The sequence below is a fragment of the Coturnix japonica genome, chromosome 4 (genome assembly GCF_001577835.2).
Source record: "Coturnix japonica isolate 7356 chromosome 4, Coturnix japonica 2.1, whole genome shotgun sequence".
Classification (NCBI taxonomy): Eukaryota; Metazoa; Chordata; class Aves; order Galliformes; family Phasianidae; genus Coturnix; species Coturnix japonica.
Genome location: NC_029519.1, coordinates 67,972,960 through 67,987,668, shown reverse-complemented (window position 1 = coordinate 67,987,668; position 14,709 = coordinate 67,972,960). Strand labels below are relative to the sequence as shown.

At 34.2% G+C, this 14,709-nt stretch overlaps 1 protein-coding gene across 17 annotated transcripts in view; it reads left to right on the top strand.

Moving 5' to 3' along the window:
- The window catches only part of SLIT2 (slit guidance ligand 2), a 242,711-nt gene that overhangs the window by 188,363 nt on the left and 39,639 nt on the right, over window positions 1-14,709 (top strand). For 16 of the 17 annotated variants that reach the window (XM_015862752.2, XM_015862756.2, XM_032444126.1 and 13 more), the window contains 8 exons: window positions 570-713; window positions 2,582-2,725; window positions 3,402-3,568; window positions 4,435-4,567; window positions 7,726-7,794; window positions 10,733-10,804; window positions 11,030-11,101; window positions 12,423-12,494. In XM_015862752.2, the coding sequence (XP_015718238.1) occupies window positions 570-713; window positions 2,582-2,725; window positions 3,402-3,568; window positions 4,435-4,567; window positions 7,726-7,794; window positions 10,733-10,804; window positions 11,030-11,101; window positions 12,423-12,494 (873 nt within the window). The remainder of the gene's footprint in view (window positions 1-569; window positions 714-2,581; window positions 2,726-3,401; window positions 3,569-4,434; window positions 4,568-7,725; window positions 7,795-10,732; window positions 10,805-11,029; window positions 11,102-12,422; window positions 12,495-14,709) is intronic. The other variant, XM_015862755.2, reaches the window with a different exon arrangement.

The window sequence follows — 14,709 nt, the reverse complement described above, 5'->3', positions numbered from 1 at the left end:
TTTTGATCCGTTTTGCTTGTGAATTGCAAATAATTGAATTTTCTATCTTGTTTATAAAACCTTATTTTTTACTAATGCCAAAAATGATCATTTTCTGTTTGCATTCACACATTTCATTTTCTTATATTGCTGTTTACACTATTTTCTTACATCTGTGTCTGTTGAAATGAAATAAAGAAATCAGAGTATCTAGATGTGCAAATTCTTGTACAGTATGACTTCATCATTAATTCATCTAATAATGCTAGAAGGACTAGAGACAGAAGATGTATTTCACAAGATTGGGATTTTTTTTGTTATGAAAAAAAAAATAAAATTGTGTGGCAACAACGTGTTGGGCAGTTGCAAAGAATTTCCAAAAACTTCTGTAAAAATCTTTACTTGCATACTCAGCAGGACATTAACTTTTGTTTTTTCCAGCTCAAAGTTGAGCAATATGTTCATTGCTTTAATACAGAAACTTAATATCTTGAAATCTACTTAGTATTTAATATTTAGTAGTTCATTTGGGGTATTTTAAAAAAGAAAAAAAAAAATGTTTTCCTCTTGTTTCTGTTAATGTGTAATAGAAACCTGAGCAATAACAAGATTACAGATATTGAAGAAGGTGCATTTGATGGAGCCTCTGGTGTCAATGAACTATTGCTCACTAGCAATCGTTTGGAAACTGTTAGAGACAAAATGTTCAAAGGACTGGAAAGTCTTAAAACACTGTAAGTATAATCGTTAGGGTGTTCTTATTTCTTCTTTTCCTGGTTTTATTTCTTTTTATAAAGTAATATTGTATTTCTCATAAAAACTTTGATTTTGGATTAGCTGTGGATTACTCAAGTATATATTTGTCCTTTTTTCCTATTTCACAGAAAGGTTGTGAGAAAGAATATGAAGTTTTTAATAATTGATATAGTGTAGCTGAAGTTTTTCATTGTGATTATTAGACTACTATGAAATTACGTTCCCTCTTAAATGATGAAGCAGTTGAGAATAGTAAACATCCAGCCATGGAAAAAGAAATGGGAATAATCATCTGCTTGAGAGCAACAGAATTTTGCACTGGAATTATACAATTTACATAATGGAATCTGATTCAATCCAACTCAATAATTGGGTATTTTGCTAGAGGAAAAAAATGATTCTGGGGGATATTGAAATGTGGGAAATGATTCTCTTCTAACTAATTTTAATGTCATTTCAACAGAGAACAGAGGAGCAAAAGTGCTACCGCTTAAACTTATTCCATTCTTTCCGCGAAGGTAGTTAAAAAACAAAAATGATGTTTATAAAGTCTCCAGCTTCATGTCATTCTTCAGCATTAATCTTTTTGATCAGCAGCCCAGAGCCAACATAAATGGTCTCTGGGGCTTCAGCCATCTGAAGATATTTGGCATTTTTAATTTTTAATGCATCAGACCTATAATATACAAAATTTCATTTAAAGCTGATAAATTTGTTGGAAGCAGCTAGACCACAGTGTAGAAGAATATTATTTATTTGCTGGAGGGCAAGTAGGAAAGCAGGAAACTTCAAAGCTCCTGTTTTTTCTAACAGATATATAAGAGATTTTAAAATAGGTGTTTCATGCTTTATTTCTGTAATTTTCACTAAGCCTTAGAGTCACTCTGAGGAAGAGTCTGGGTAGCTTGATTTCTTTCATTTGAATGATTTGAGAATGTAGTAGAAGTTCTTCCTGTCTTATCTTATGAAAATTTAGTTTGGAAGGGATCTCTGGAGGCCAACCTGGTGCAGACTTCTGCTCACCGTAAACAGCTGTACTGGACTTGCCTAAGCTTGGAAGCTCGAAGAGGGAAATATGGACTGCTCTGTGTGTCTGATGCTGAGGATTTCAGTCACTTTAATTTATTGTTGATTACTGATTCTCTTACTGAAAGAAAAAAGTGAAATTATTAAAGAAATAGCCTCTTGCATTGGCAAAACAACTTTTTGTTCTCCACACATGCTGCATGCAGCTGCCAGGCAATGCATGGGACGCTATGGTTCCTCTAGCTGTAGCAGTTCCTTCAGCTCACACCTCTTGGCCTCTGCTTGGGCAGCAGTTTAGCTCTGGCCCCTGCTCTCACACCACTTCTGCTCCAGGCCATGCTCCAGGAGGTGCTCCTTTGGCTGCAGCCCCTATCTGGTCTGCTGCTCAACCCAATCTCTCCTCCTACTCCATGGAGGTCTTCTCAACTTCACATCTCTTCCCTCCTTCTGCTATGGCAGGAATTGCTCCTTTTTACCCCACACTTCTGCCTTATTTTAAACTCACAGGCTCTCTCAACTCATCCGATCACTTCAGAGGCACTGTAGCCTCCTCTTTGTGGTTTGGTTTTTGGCCAGAGCGGGCTGATTGGCATGCATCAATCCCTGACCTCTCCTCACTGAGCCCACCTCTTCACCTAGTTTAGTTGAAACATTTGCAGTTACATTTTTTTAAATTTTAATTTCTTTTCCAGATTGCACAGAGGATATGTTAGATGGTCCATGTTATATGAAATTCAGTTAGATGTCAGTACTAAAACAAAGTATTACTGAGTGCTTTGAGCAGCCATAAGCTGGAAAATGCCGAACTTTATTTCCTCAGGATGCTGAGGAGCAACCGTGTGAGCTGTGTGGGGAACGACAGCTTCACAGGCCTGAGCTCTGTCCGCCTGCTCTCACTGTATGACAACCAGATCACCACCGTGGCACCTGGCTCCTTTGATACCCTTCATTCGCTCTCTACATTGTGAGTCACATTTGTGTCCCTTTTTAAATGCAGGGCATATGAGGGAAAATTGGGTGAGAAGCTGCCATTCAGTTTACTGAAGAAATGCTTTCTGTGGGTCGCATCATTCAGGAACTTACTTAAACCCCATTTTACATAAAAAGTGACACGTCTGCACTGAGTGACTATTTGTGCACATTAAGAATGGCATGTTTATAAATAATGGAATTTGTCAATATGTTTTTGCTGAAGTTAAGAAATGAGAAAGTACTGAGAATTCTAGAAGTAATTTCATTTTTATAACTGGCATGTAATCAACTTAGCTGTCACTTTAGATAGGAAACTTATTCTGTGGAGCAAATAAAAGATGGAAATCTTGAGATGACAAATTAATGGAATAGCTGTTGTCAGGTGAGAGCTAATAATGTAAAGTAATCAGCCTTCATCTTTATATGAGATTATTGTATAATCAGTACAGTGTGGCTTGACAACTAGTTAAGTCTTTGACAGTTTTAAATTATTTCTAAATGAGCTCTGTTAGGAATCACTGTATAGAGCCTAAATTATAGCTTTTAACTATGGTTTGTACATACTGTTGTTTATAAAAACCGTATTTAAGCTTAGCTTTTTGAAAATGGAATACATAGAATGAAAAAGAAGTTCTGTCATGAGAGGTGAACTTTCATGTGGTTCTCAGAAACCTCTTGGCCAATCCCTTCAACTGCAACTGCCATCTTGCATGGCTTGGAGATTGGCTGAGGAAGAAACGCATTGTGACGGGAAACCCTCGCTGTCAGAAACCTTACTTCCTCAAAGAGATTCCTATCCAGGATGTGGCAATTCAGGATTTTACATGTGATGATGGTAAGAAAGTTTATATTTTAAACTTTACAACTTCAGCTTTCATATGGATAGTTTTGTGATTTCCATGGGGCACAAAGTAATGTTCTTTAAATTGAGAAACAGTATTCTTTAAATCACCTCATGAGTTTCCTACTCATTTACTGTGTCAATTTATAAAGCCTTTCTCACGTTTTTAGTTTATTAGCAAGCATATTGCTATAGTATATATACTTTCAGAAGTTTTTCCACTTAAGTTCTGTAGTGCAATTATAATTTAGAGATAACACAGAGAAAATTGATTAAATGCTGTAGTTCAAATGAGAATACTTCCAAATGTTGATGCTCAAATCAAGCAGTCCTTCAGATTGCTTGGTCTGTTATCATGGTGTTTTGCTCAGTTTCCAGAATTTCAGAATTCCCTTCAATATTAAAGAATTAACGGGTATCTTGCATCTCTCTCATGTGCACTTCCATGATTGATTTATTAGCTTGTGTGTTCAAATCTGTAACTTTTCTTTAAAGGGACTCTATTTATTTTAAACTATTTGCTTATTTTGATAATCAGCATACATATATTGCTTTATAATACTTCATTTTAAGTTGCATTCTTTCTTTAATTTTTTTTATTTTTAATTTTTTATTTTTTTTATTTTTCCAAACAATAACATTTTCTTCTGGTAATCTAGTAAAATGGCATTGTACTAAATAAAGTGTTACTTGAAATGTAAATTCTTGGAACAGTGAAATGAGAATATTTTCCATTCATAGAGATATCATAATCCAAGAATCTCATTTTTACTTATGGGAATTACATGTAGGATGTTGTAGCTAATCCTCAAATGTTATGTGCATAGCAATCTTAGCATCTGTATGATTTTGTTAACCAGGAAATGATGACAATAGCTGCTCTCCACTGTCCCGCTGTCCTGCAGAATGTACTTGTCTAGACACAGTTGTTCGCTGCAGCAACAAAGGCCTAAAAGCTTTGCCTAAAGGCATCCCAAAAGATGTAACTGAACTGTAAGTGGCGCACTTTTTCCCTTTCATAAAAATCAGTGTCAGATATATGGTGTCAGATTCAACAATAAGGGGAGCATGGAAGAATTTGCTTTAGGAAATCAGTTGAAATTTATTGATATACTGCATATGCTTGTATATAATCTTGAGAACAGCAAAGTTATGTTTGAATTAACAATGCACTCTACATCTCAAAACACTATAAAACTCCTCTGTTGCTGTAAAGCTTTAAAAATTTATAAAGAAAGAATTGTAATCACTCTTAGATTTTATAATTCCTTCAAGTAAACAGTGTGTGTCACTGAATATGGTTATTAATGGATTAAATTGTAGGGAAAAGTGAATCTTATTAATCCGTGAACACTACTCTAAATAGGAAGGAATTAAGTTCAATTATACTCAAAAGCCAAAAAAAGGGAGATTTAGGTAAGATATTAGGGGGACGTTTTTCACTTGGAGGGTGGTAATCCACTGGAACAAGCTGCCAAATAAGGATGTGGGTGCTTCATCCCTGGATGCATTCAAAGCCAGGCTGGATGTGGCTCTGGGCAGCCTGATTTAGTGATTTGCAACCCTGTAAATAGCAGAGGTTGATAGATGATCTTTAAGGTCCTTTTCAACCCAGGCCATGCTGTGATTCTGTGAATAAAAGGAAGCAGTCTATTAATATGTTTGTATATTTTCATGTTAAATATTTTCTCATATTTCTAAAAGACTGGTTTTAATAGCTATGAAGTGAGATTTTACATATAGGCAGTCATAAAACCTGGAACATTTTATTACTCTGGATGAGTTTTTATAGGAGGAAAATGATAAATATTGCATTTTAGGCAAAGTTATAACTTGAATATGCAGATGGACAATAAAGCTGATATAAAAAATGTTTCCTACCTCTTACATTGTTTGAAGATAATAACTGAATAATTACTAGATGAGTCAGTTTCCCATTATCAAGGAGAAAATGTAAACCTTAATGTTAGATTCATTATCTACTTTGAATCTTGATTGTATAGATTGAAAAGCTAAAAGAAATAGTTGGAAATTATTGACAAGAAGAAAATTTGGTTATATTCTCAAGTTACAAATTGCAAATGTTTAATATTAAATTACTAATGCTGTGCAGTGACCAACATAATGCCTCAGAAGACATCATAATTTTGAGTCACTAAAAGCTTTATTGTTTCATCTTCTCCTGTTAAAGGTCGGAATGTGAAATGTCCACCACTAATTGCTCAAGAACAATTATTAAGAAGTCAAATTAGCATACAGTTGTGTAAACACATGTAACTGTATTAGTTTGTGCTTGGTTTTTTTTTTTCTTTTCTTTTTTTTTTCTTTTTCTTTTTTGTTTGTTTTTCATAGAGGAAGATGACTGAATTTAATATAGCCTGGCCTAATAAAACACAATTTCACAATTTCCAGGTATCAATGCAATACTTTTGGAAGTGCAAACAGAACCCTGACTATGAAAATTTATTTGTGTACAATTTTGTAAGCTTAAGTTATTACCTAAGCATTCCATTTAGCATATTTCTCAAAAGCATAATGGAGGCAGTTCCTGTTATCATTTGCACGCTGACTGATTGTTCTTGTTGTTTACCATGCACAACTCATCAAGTTTTTTATAAAATATTTCATTAGTTGCTTCTTTTAAACAAACAGGAGTTCTTATCTGCCGAACAGATACTTGTAGTATCTCAGTTCTAATGAAGCTAAAACAACATGTCATAATTCATCTGCCTGATAAAAGAATTTCATTAGAATATGTACTCCTTCAAAAAGTACAAAAGTATTTTGTTTGGGTTTTTTTTTTCTGTATATGAACTTGTGCTCCATCAGTGGGGTGGGCAGGGGATGAGGGTGTGGAGAGAGGTTTATCGATCAGATTAACATGGTTAATGAATTACTAGGTTTAAAAGAAAATACATGTATTTTCAGACAATTTCATAAAATAAAAAATAAAAATAAAAAAAAAAAATGTTTTTCAAAGATGTTGCAGGCATATGCTTAAAGTCATTAAGCTCGGAATTCTTCTAAGAATATTTGCAGCCAAGGCTGCTCTTATCTTAAATGGCTTTTAAGCATTTGTGTTGCTGAATATCTTCTTTGTATAGAGATAATGAGGGTATAGCTGTTACTTGAGATCCAGAAAAGAAAAGCAGTATCACCTTATTGCCACCATCAGCAAGTCATTTAAACCATTTAACATCCTTAACTCTAAGGATGAGCAAGTGAGCAAGTTTGTTGAGAATTATGAGCATGGATGAAGAAAAATGGCATTCAGGCTCTGTAAACCTACAAAGAGGAAGGCAATAAATCTGACTTTTCTAGTGAAGGGTGACTTATTACTGTCTTCAGTTCGTAACATACTGCTTAAGAACTGTCTTGTGATGTATATTGTATGATGCATCATGAGACATGGGAAGAAATTAGAGAAGATGATCAGAATTACAGGCATGACAAATGAATTTGCTCATATTCGGAACTGATATCAGTCTTTGCTGTTTCTACATTAAAACACTACCTCTGAAATGTCAGGTCATGTTTATTCTTTACTGTGAGGGTAGTGAGACACTGGGATAGGTTGCCCAGTGAAGTTGTGGAGGCCCTGAAAGCATTCATGGCCAGGCTGGATGAGGCTTTGGATAACCTGGTCTGGAGGGAGGTTTCCCTGCCTATATATATGTGTGTGCCCTGATGGTGCAGTGGTAGGAATGCCGCTTTGCAACACCGGGAACCTGGGTTCGAATCCCCTCTGTGGTGCAAGTGGTAGAAGTGCCGCTCTGCTACACAGAGGCTCGAATCCCAGGGGTTGGACTAGATGATCTCTAAGGTCCCTTCCAACCCGCACGAGACTATGATACTGTGATACTATGATATAGCACGGGAGTTGGAACTAGATGGTCTTTAAAGGTCCCTTGCAACCCAAACCGTTCTATGATTCTGTGATTCTTTTTTGTGACTTGTGTCAAGTTCATATTTAACATGATTTGTGTAAGTCATATTTACTTTTCACCAGTAGGTGTGAAGACATCTTATAAAATGACAGTATTAAGTATTCACGAAAAACTTTCTTTACTGTTGGATTCTAAGGTTAGTAAATGAAGATGATATCATTTAATGAAAACAATAATGCTGTATATTTTATTTTTCCATTTTAGATATTTGGATGGAAACCAGTTTACTCTTGTTCCTAGAGAGCTCTCCAACTACAAACATCTAACACTTATGTAAGTAACTTTAGAGCAGTGTGCTCCACTCAGATGAAAACAAAAGCAAAAAATCTCCTACTTCATTATACTTGGTTTTATTTTTAGAATAGAAAAAAAAAAAAAAAGATGGAAATATATCTTTTAGTAAACATAATAAAAACATTTTGTAATGGAGAGTTTTTTATTCCACTGATCACATCCACAATATGATATGCTCGGTCACATTTTATAAACTGGGAAGATTAATTCCAGTGATTACAGTAAATAAAGTAAATTTACAGTAAATAAAGTATAAAACTAGAGAAGTTATAAGATTTTTTAAAATATTCTAAGGTATTACAATAATTTGTTATGTGGCTCCATTAAGGCATTATAAAGATTCTGTGGTATGCTTTATGGGGAATAGCAGGAGTAACACATACTACAGCTGTAACACTTGAATGTAAACTCATCTATTTGTCTAATAATATACAGCTTAGTAGATGGTTCTAGAGCTGATATAGAACTTCATACTCCCAACTCTGTGATTCACTCTGATTTGAGGCAAATCACAAACTGCTCTGAAATTTATTACTTCTACTTCATGAAAGATTTGAATATGCTTTCCATACTTTGGAAGAGTAAAATGAGAGAAACAGGAAGGCTGTCAGTGTAAATGGCTGTAATTCTATTGTCTTTGTTAGCACTATAAAAATTTGTACCAGCTGAATTTGCACTGCATAACATTCTGAAAGTACTTTGCGGTTTCAGTGTAATCAATGAAAAAAGTAACTAAAGTGGGAAGAAACAAAATCCTTTGAATTTCTTTCTCACTGATTCTAGAGCACTGCTGCTAAAATTGAAAATAGTTTGGCATTCAAAACCAAGAACTTTATTTCCTTTACTTACCTAATGCTCTATTAAAGTGGCTGTGCTCACAAATTTAGAAGAGATGCTTTCAAACCTTTTTTATATTTTACAAATAGCATCAGGAAAAAAAAAATAAAAAAATCCTGCAATATTCTCAAATGTATGTAGGTCTGTCTGAAAGGAATACCTCCTGTTTATTTCCATGGAAGCTGAACAAATACAAAAAGCTCAGTAACATTAATTGATAGAGCAAATTCTCTACAACAAAACACCAGCATCAACTGCATTTTTGTCAGTGATGAACAAGAGCCTGCATATTGTGCTCATAAAAATCTGCACCAGCAGATGTGACCCACTGTTGCCACTGCTGAAATGCACCACCACCACGACCTCACTGTGCTCACATCCATGTTTGGTCTCCATAAATGTTCAGCAAGGATCAGTGAGTGTCAATGGCTGTAATGTTTTATATACGGAGGAATTCAGAGACACACCTTTGCTTCACCCACATTTCCATGTCAAATGCCATTTTGTCAGACTTCTCCTCTGCAGCAAAATGTAACAGAATATTGGTCAGAAGGTCCAACCTCTATTGCCTACATCCACCTTATACATCATGAGTCAATATAATAAAGTATAATCACTTTTGGAGCATACAAATGCAGCTCACATACAATGTAGACCTTCTAGGAAGCCTCTATTGATTGCATAGGGAAGTTAAGTAAGATCTAAATCAAAGCACACAGAAAACAAAGTTTGGAATTTCAGTGCATAGAAGAAGCAAACATGAACTGTATATATTAACAGTGTAATTGGAGAAAGGATATATGACTGGAGATGAAGTTAGAGTAACAGTAACAAGGCTTCTGTCACAAACGTCAGGTACTCCTGATACATGTTTGATAAACATACCCAGAAATTATATAACTTTACCTCTTTGCTGGAAAATACGCATGAACTATTTAGCAGAGGTCTACAATACAAGAATTTATAGCTGAGCAGTAAATAAAACACAAATGAGTGTTTCCATTTATCAGACTTGTGAGGATATGTTATTGTTATCTCTTCTAATTGTATCCTCATACAGCTATTCTGAATTTGAGAATGTTCCTCAGCTGTGTTTGGAAGATCAAAATACTGTGCATAATTTTTCTGTGGCCAAACAAGGAATTACTTATGACCATGTTGAGATCCAGACTTACGCAGACAATTGTTTATTTCTAACTTCTTTCCCATGTAAATAGGTTGCACTGTTATACATAGCTAAAATGTTTGCTGTTATGAATCAATTGTCTTGCGTGCTTTCTTGAAATTTCAAATGGAGAAATATATGCACTGCATATTTATTTAACAGTCAAACTACCAACATCACCTCAGAAACAACCTCTTAAACAGATTCAGAAGTAAATTTCATCACCAAATACAGTAAACTTCAGTGAAATAGCCAGCAGGAAATGAAAACTAGAGCAAAATACAAGACTCAGGAACAGACATTATTCAAATTCAATACAGTTCTTCAAAGCTTCTTTGAAGCTACCAGTGTACCACTCCAGCTTCTATCATACTTGCACTTAAGATTTTATCCATTAGAATATCGAACAACAAGAAAGATGTTAAGACCATAAATCATAGATAGTATTCTGTATAATAGCCCAGCCTTTGATGTATTCAGCCTACAGATGTGAAGTAGAATATTATATGATATTTATAATGAAACTCAGGTTTCATTAAGGACATAGGGGAAAAAAAAAAAAAAAAAGAAAAAAGATATTTCAACTTTAAACCATCACTTTTATTTCTATATTTGGGTTCATGTAAGATTGTGTTATTAATTTAGTAGCATGATGGACATTGCTGTTGTAAGAGAATGCACCACGCTGCTTTTTCATCTCTGTTGAAATGAAAATGCTTTTCATTGATCAAGCTAAATGCTTGCTGGGCTTGTGTATGGCATGTGAAAATAAAAATGTGTGCTGCTTTAAATATTGATACCAATGATGATGCTACTTCTACTAATAAAAGTAATTTGTCTGTCAGTTTAACTTCCAGTGTTTCAGGACTCGGGCAGTCATTTTAAGGTCTGAATTTTTGAATTTATTTTTTATAGAGATTTAAGTAACAACAGAATCAGCACTCTTTCTAATCAGAGCTTCAGCAACATGACTCAGCTGCTTACCTTGTAAGTTTAAACATGTAACATTGACACTTTGAAAACATTACAGTTTTTTTTTTTTGTCTTGAAAGAAGGGGCATTTTGTTGATATTAAAGCTTGCTTGTTGTAGAGGCAGTAAAATAACTTGTATCCTAACGAGCTATGTGTGCAAAAGCTGTTTATGGTCATGCTCTGCATTCTGTTTACTAAATGCTTGATTCATTTGCTGACAGTAATGTGTATATTTTCAGAATTCTTAGTTACAACCGCCTGAGGTGTATCCCTGCACGGACATTTGATGGGTTAAAATCACTTAGGTTGCTGTAAGTATTATTTTTTAACTATTATTATTTTCCAAAATTTTTATTTGGACATAGCAGATACTGGATTTTAAAATCTATCAATTATTTGAGAAGTGATGATTATGTAGTCATAGAACTCTAAATTCATTCTAGGAGATTATGCTGTCAAAACACTGCACAAGACATTAGATGATCCTGGACAATGAGTAAATACAAAAGCATATGATTATGACTTTTCTGCTTTTTATTCTTGACTGTGCCTCTTTTTGAGTTATGTTCTTGATTGTTATGATAATTACATTCTAACAAAGATGTAATATAAATAAATTTCTCAGTTATACATGAGGGGTTTTGCAGCTGAATTATGAAGATGTTTATTTCAACGATTTCCGTATTTCTTGCTTCACTTAATTTAGAGCATTTCCAAAACCACTGCATTATGATTAACTATTGAAAAACATATATATATATATATATATATATATATATTCTGAGAAAAATTTCACTTTTAACACTAAGAAAAACATGGTTGAAAGGGCATGAGGATAAGCAACAAAAAAGAGAAAGCAAAATAAAAACCAATCTGTCAACTTTACAGTTTCAGTTTGTTATTGAAAAAAAATGATAAATTCTATATCAAAAGATTCTCCAGCTGAAAATGTAATTTTTGTCTCTATTTTGGTATTTTATAACTGTTTTGTAGCTTGAATTAATTAAAAATCTCAAGTGTGACTTTTTTTTTTTCTCTATGCTCATATACCTCCACTTATTTTATATAAATACAAAAAACTTCAACTGTTAACCATAAGTCTGTATAGATGTAAATGAATAAATTTGTTTAAAAGAATAGATTTTTATGTAGGTATACTACAGTAGACCTGTCCTGGTATTGATGCTTAATAAGGTCTTTACTATCCAATTAAGAAAACAACCTTAATACTTGTTTATATTCATGAATAGTCACTACCTGTGTTTTCCACGTAAACATGAAAGATAAAAAAACACATGAAGATAACTAGTGGGAAAAAAGTCAGAAATAACAACTCTTCTGCCAAGCCTGAAGTCTGTAAGCAGTTCACAGAAATTCACTTTTGGCAGACCTTTGCTCTTTGAATTTTAAAATATTCATATTGTTATTAACATTTCTAATTAAGAATATAAGTTGAAAAAAATCAAGTGATGTGTAGGCAGCTGGTTAGAGCTTTAAGAAGAGTGGAAACACAGAGGAACTGGGAAAAAATATAACTTTTTACAAAAGCTGAAATTTTTAAAATGAATCTGCTGTTTTATCCATATCTGAAGTTTTATCCATGTATCTTATTTTATTTATTTTCTTTCTAAGGTCTTTACATGGCAATGATATTTCTGTGGTTCCTGAAGGAGCCTTTAATGATCTTTCAGCATTATCGCACCTGTGAGTATTCAGATGATAATCACATCTTTTACATTATGTTTAGCAGATTTCATATAGTTGAACAGTGATAGCAGTGAATATAGTTGAACAGTGATAGCAGTGAAGGTCTGCTATGGAACAACCCCATGCAGAAGCACAGGCTGGGTGCTGGCCAACTTAGCAGAAAAATCCTGGACCTCCTGGAGGGCAGCAAATTGAATGTCAGTCACATGACTTTATGGGAATGAATGTGAAAGATTCTCTGGACTGAATTAGGAAGTGATTAGCAAGATGACTGAGGAGATTGGTCATTCAATGTTCAGCCCTTGTAAGGACAGTTCTGGAATACTCAGTTTCTCCATTGCAAAGTAGGTGTGTACAAAATCGAGCAAGTCCAGGACAGGAGTAAGCAAGGTGGAGTGTGCAATATGAGCTGTGAAGAGACGTTAAAGGAAGTGGGCTTATTAAGGAGATAAGAGTGGTTTGATGGACCTACAAAAGTCTTCAAGCCTCTAGTCTAAGGGAATTACAGCAATGACTGAAACAGATTTTTCTTAGAGGGTACAAAGTGAAGGATGAGAGTCAACAGTCACAATCTGCAATATGGGAAGTTTCATTGAACTTAATAAAAAATTCTTCATCATGAGGGTGGTTCAGCTTTGGAAAAGGTTGCCCAGAGAAATGGTGAAATCAGCCCCCTGGAGATATTCAGAACTTAACAAAGCAACCCTGCTCTGACTTTGAAGTGTGCCATGCTTTGTGCAAGAGGTAGACCTCCAAAGAGCTCTTCCAACCTAAATTATTCTGTGATTCTCTGCTGATGGTTATTAAGTTGACATTTAATGCATAGCATCTGATTACACAATCTCATCTGTGGCAATACTTCTGTTCTTAGTGTTCAGTGGGAAATCCAAGCGAGTTACATGCCTATAAGCCATAACATGTTTATGGATAGTTATTAAATCTTTGTTTGCAGTTAAGGCGTAAATTGACTGATGCCTTTAGATATACTTGTTTTTTATTTTTCTGAAAATCTGGAGTTAAATAATTATCTTCTAGTTCATTGTTGGACATTTGCATTTAATTTTCCATTTCTCAGAAATTTGATGAGCCTGATTAAGCTTTAAGTCATTGATAACTTCCTCAAATGCTACTATTAAACTCACTGAACTGTATCAAATATCAGTAAGGCTTAAATAGACTCAATTGTCTTTGCTGTTATTTTTTTCTAAATGTTACTAGTTACTTTCTAACATTCCTATTTTAGCAGAGTAACTGCATTACCTCAATTTGGACTGACAGTTACTCTTGCAAATATGACCTGAGCAAATTGTAGGTATTTCTTTTTACATGGGAAGTGCCCCATGATCCAAACATAATACCAGGTCTCATTTTTGTTACTACACTGACTAAAGCATGACTGCACACATATATATGTACACGTACATGTATATATACAATTTCTTCTGTTCATCTGAAAGCATGAAGATGTAATGAAGAGCACATCCTACTTAATGTGGCAGAAAAGTGTTTCTGCAGTAATTCCTACCATTTTGCTTGCCAAGAATTTTATTCTCTCTCTTGAAGATAAACTAATCCAAAGCTGTTCAACAATCTGAAAAAATAAAAATCATGATGGTTACTTTATTCCTTGAACGGATTATGGATATACTTTTATGGAATAGCACAATGTTTCTACATCCAAATCTGCTTAAGATATAATGGTTCTCAGAGTTCTAAGAGTATTTATGATTTCTAGCAGGAAAAATAATAATAATAATTAAAATAATCCTTTACAATAATTCCAAAAAATCTCTAGCTAAATTGCTTTTTAATTTAAAAATAAATCAAATTTATTTAAAGAAACTGATTTGTTTTTACAACAGGACAATTCTTACATAGCTCCCTCCAAGCTAGGACTATATAGCTTTATTTACTAATAAAGGAGAGATCTCTTACAGTGGGATAGGTCCAAAGAGAAAACAATTATATCAAATTTGGAAGTTTGCAAACATATGGTTTGTACCAGCCTGGGAGTCGTAAACCGAAGAGGAAAAATATCTGGGTGGAACTCTGTGGGCTTGCTCTGGTTACTTTGGAAGAAATAGTTTTTTCTTCCTAACCCAATTTTCAAATATCAGTTTCATTTTGATGATTCAGCTAAACTCGATCATTACTGCCAAAGGTAACACAGAGATAGCTTACGGAAGTGTAGCCAAGAATGACTAGGTTTCTG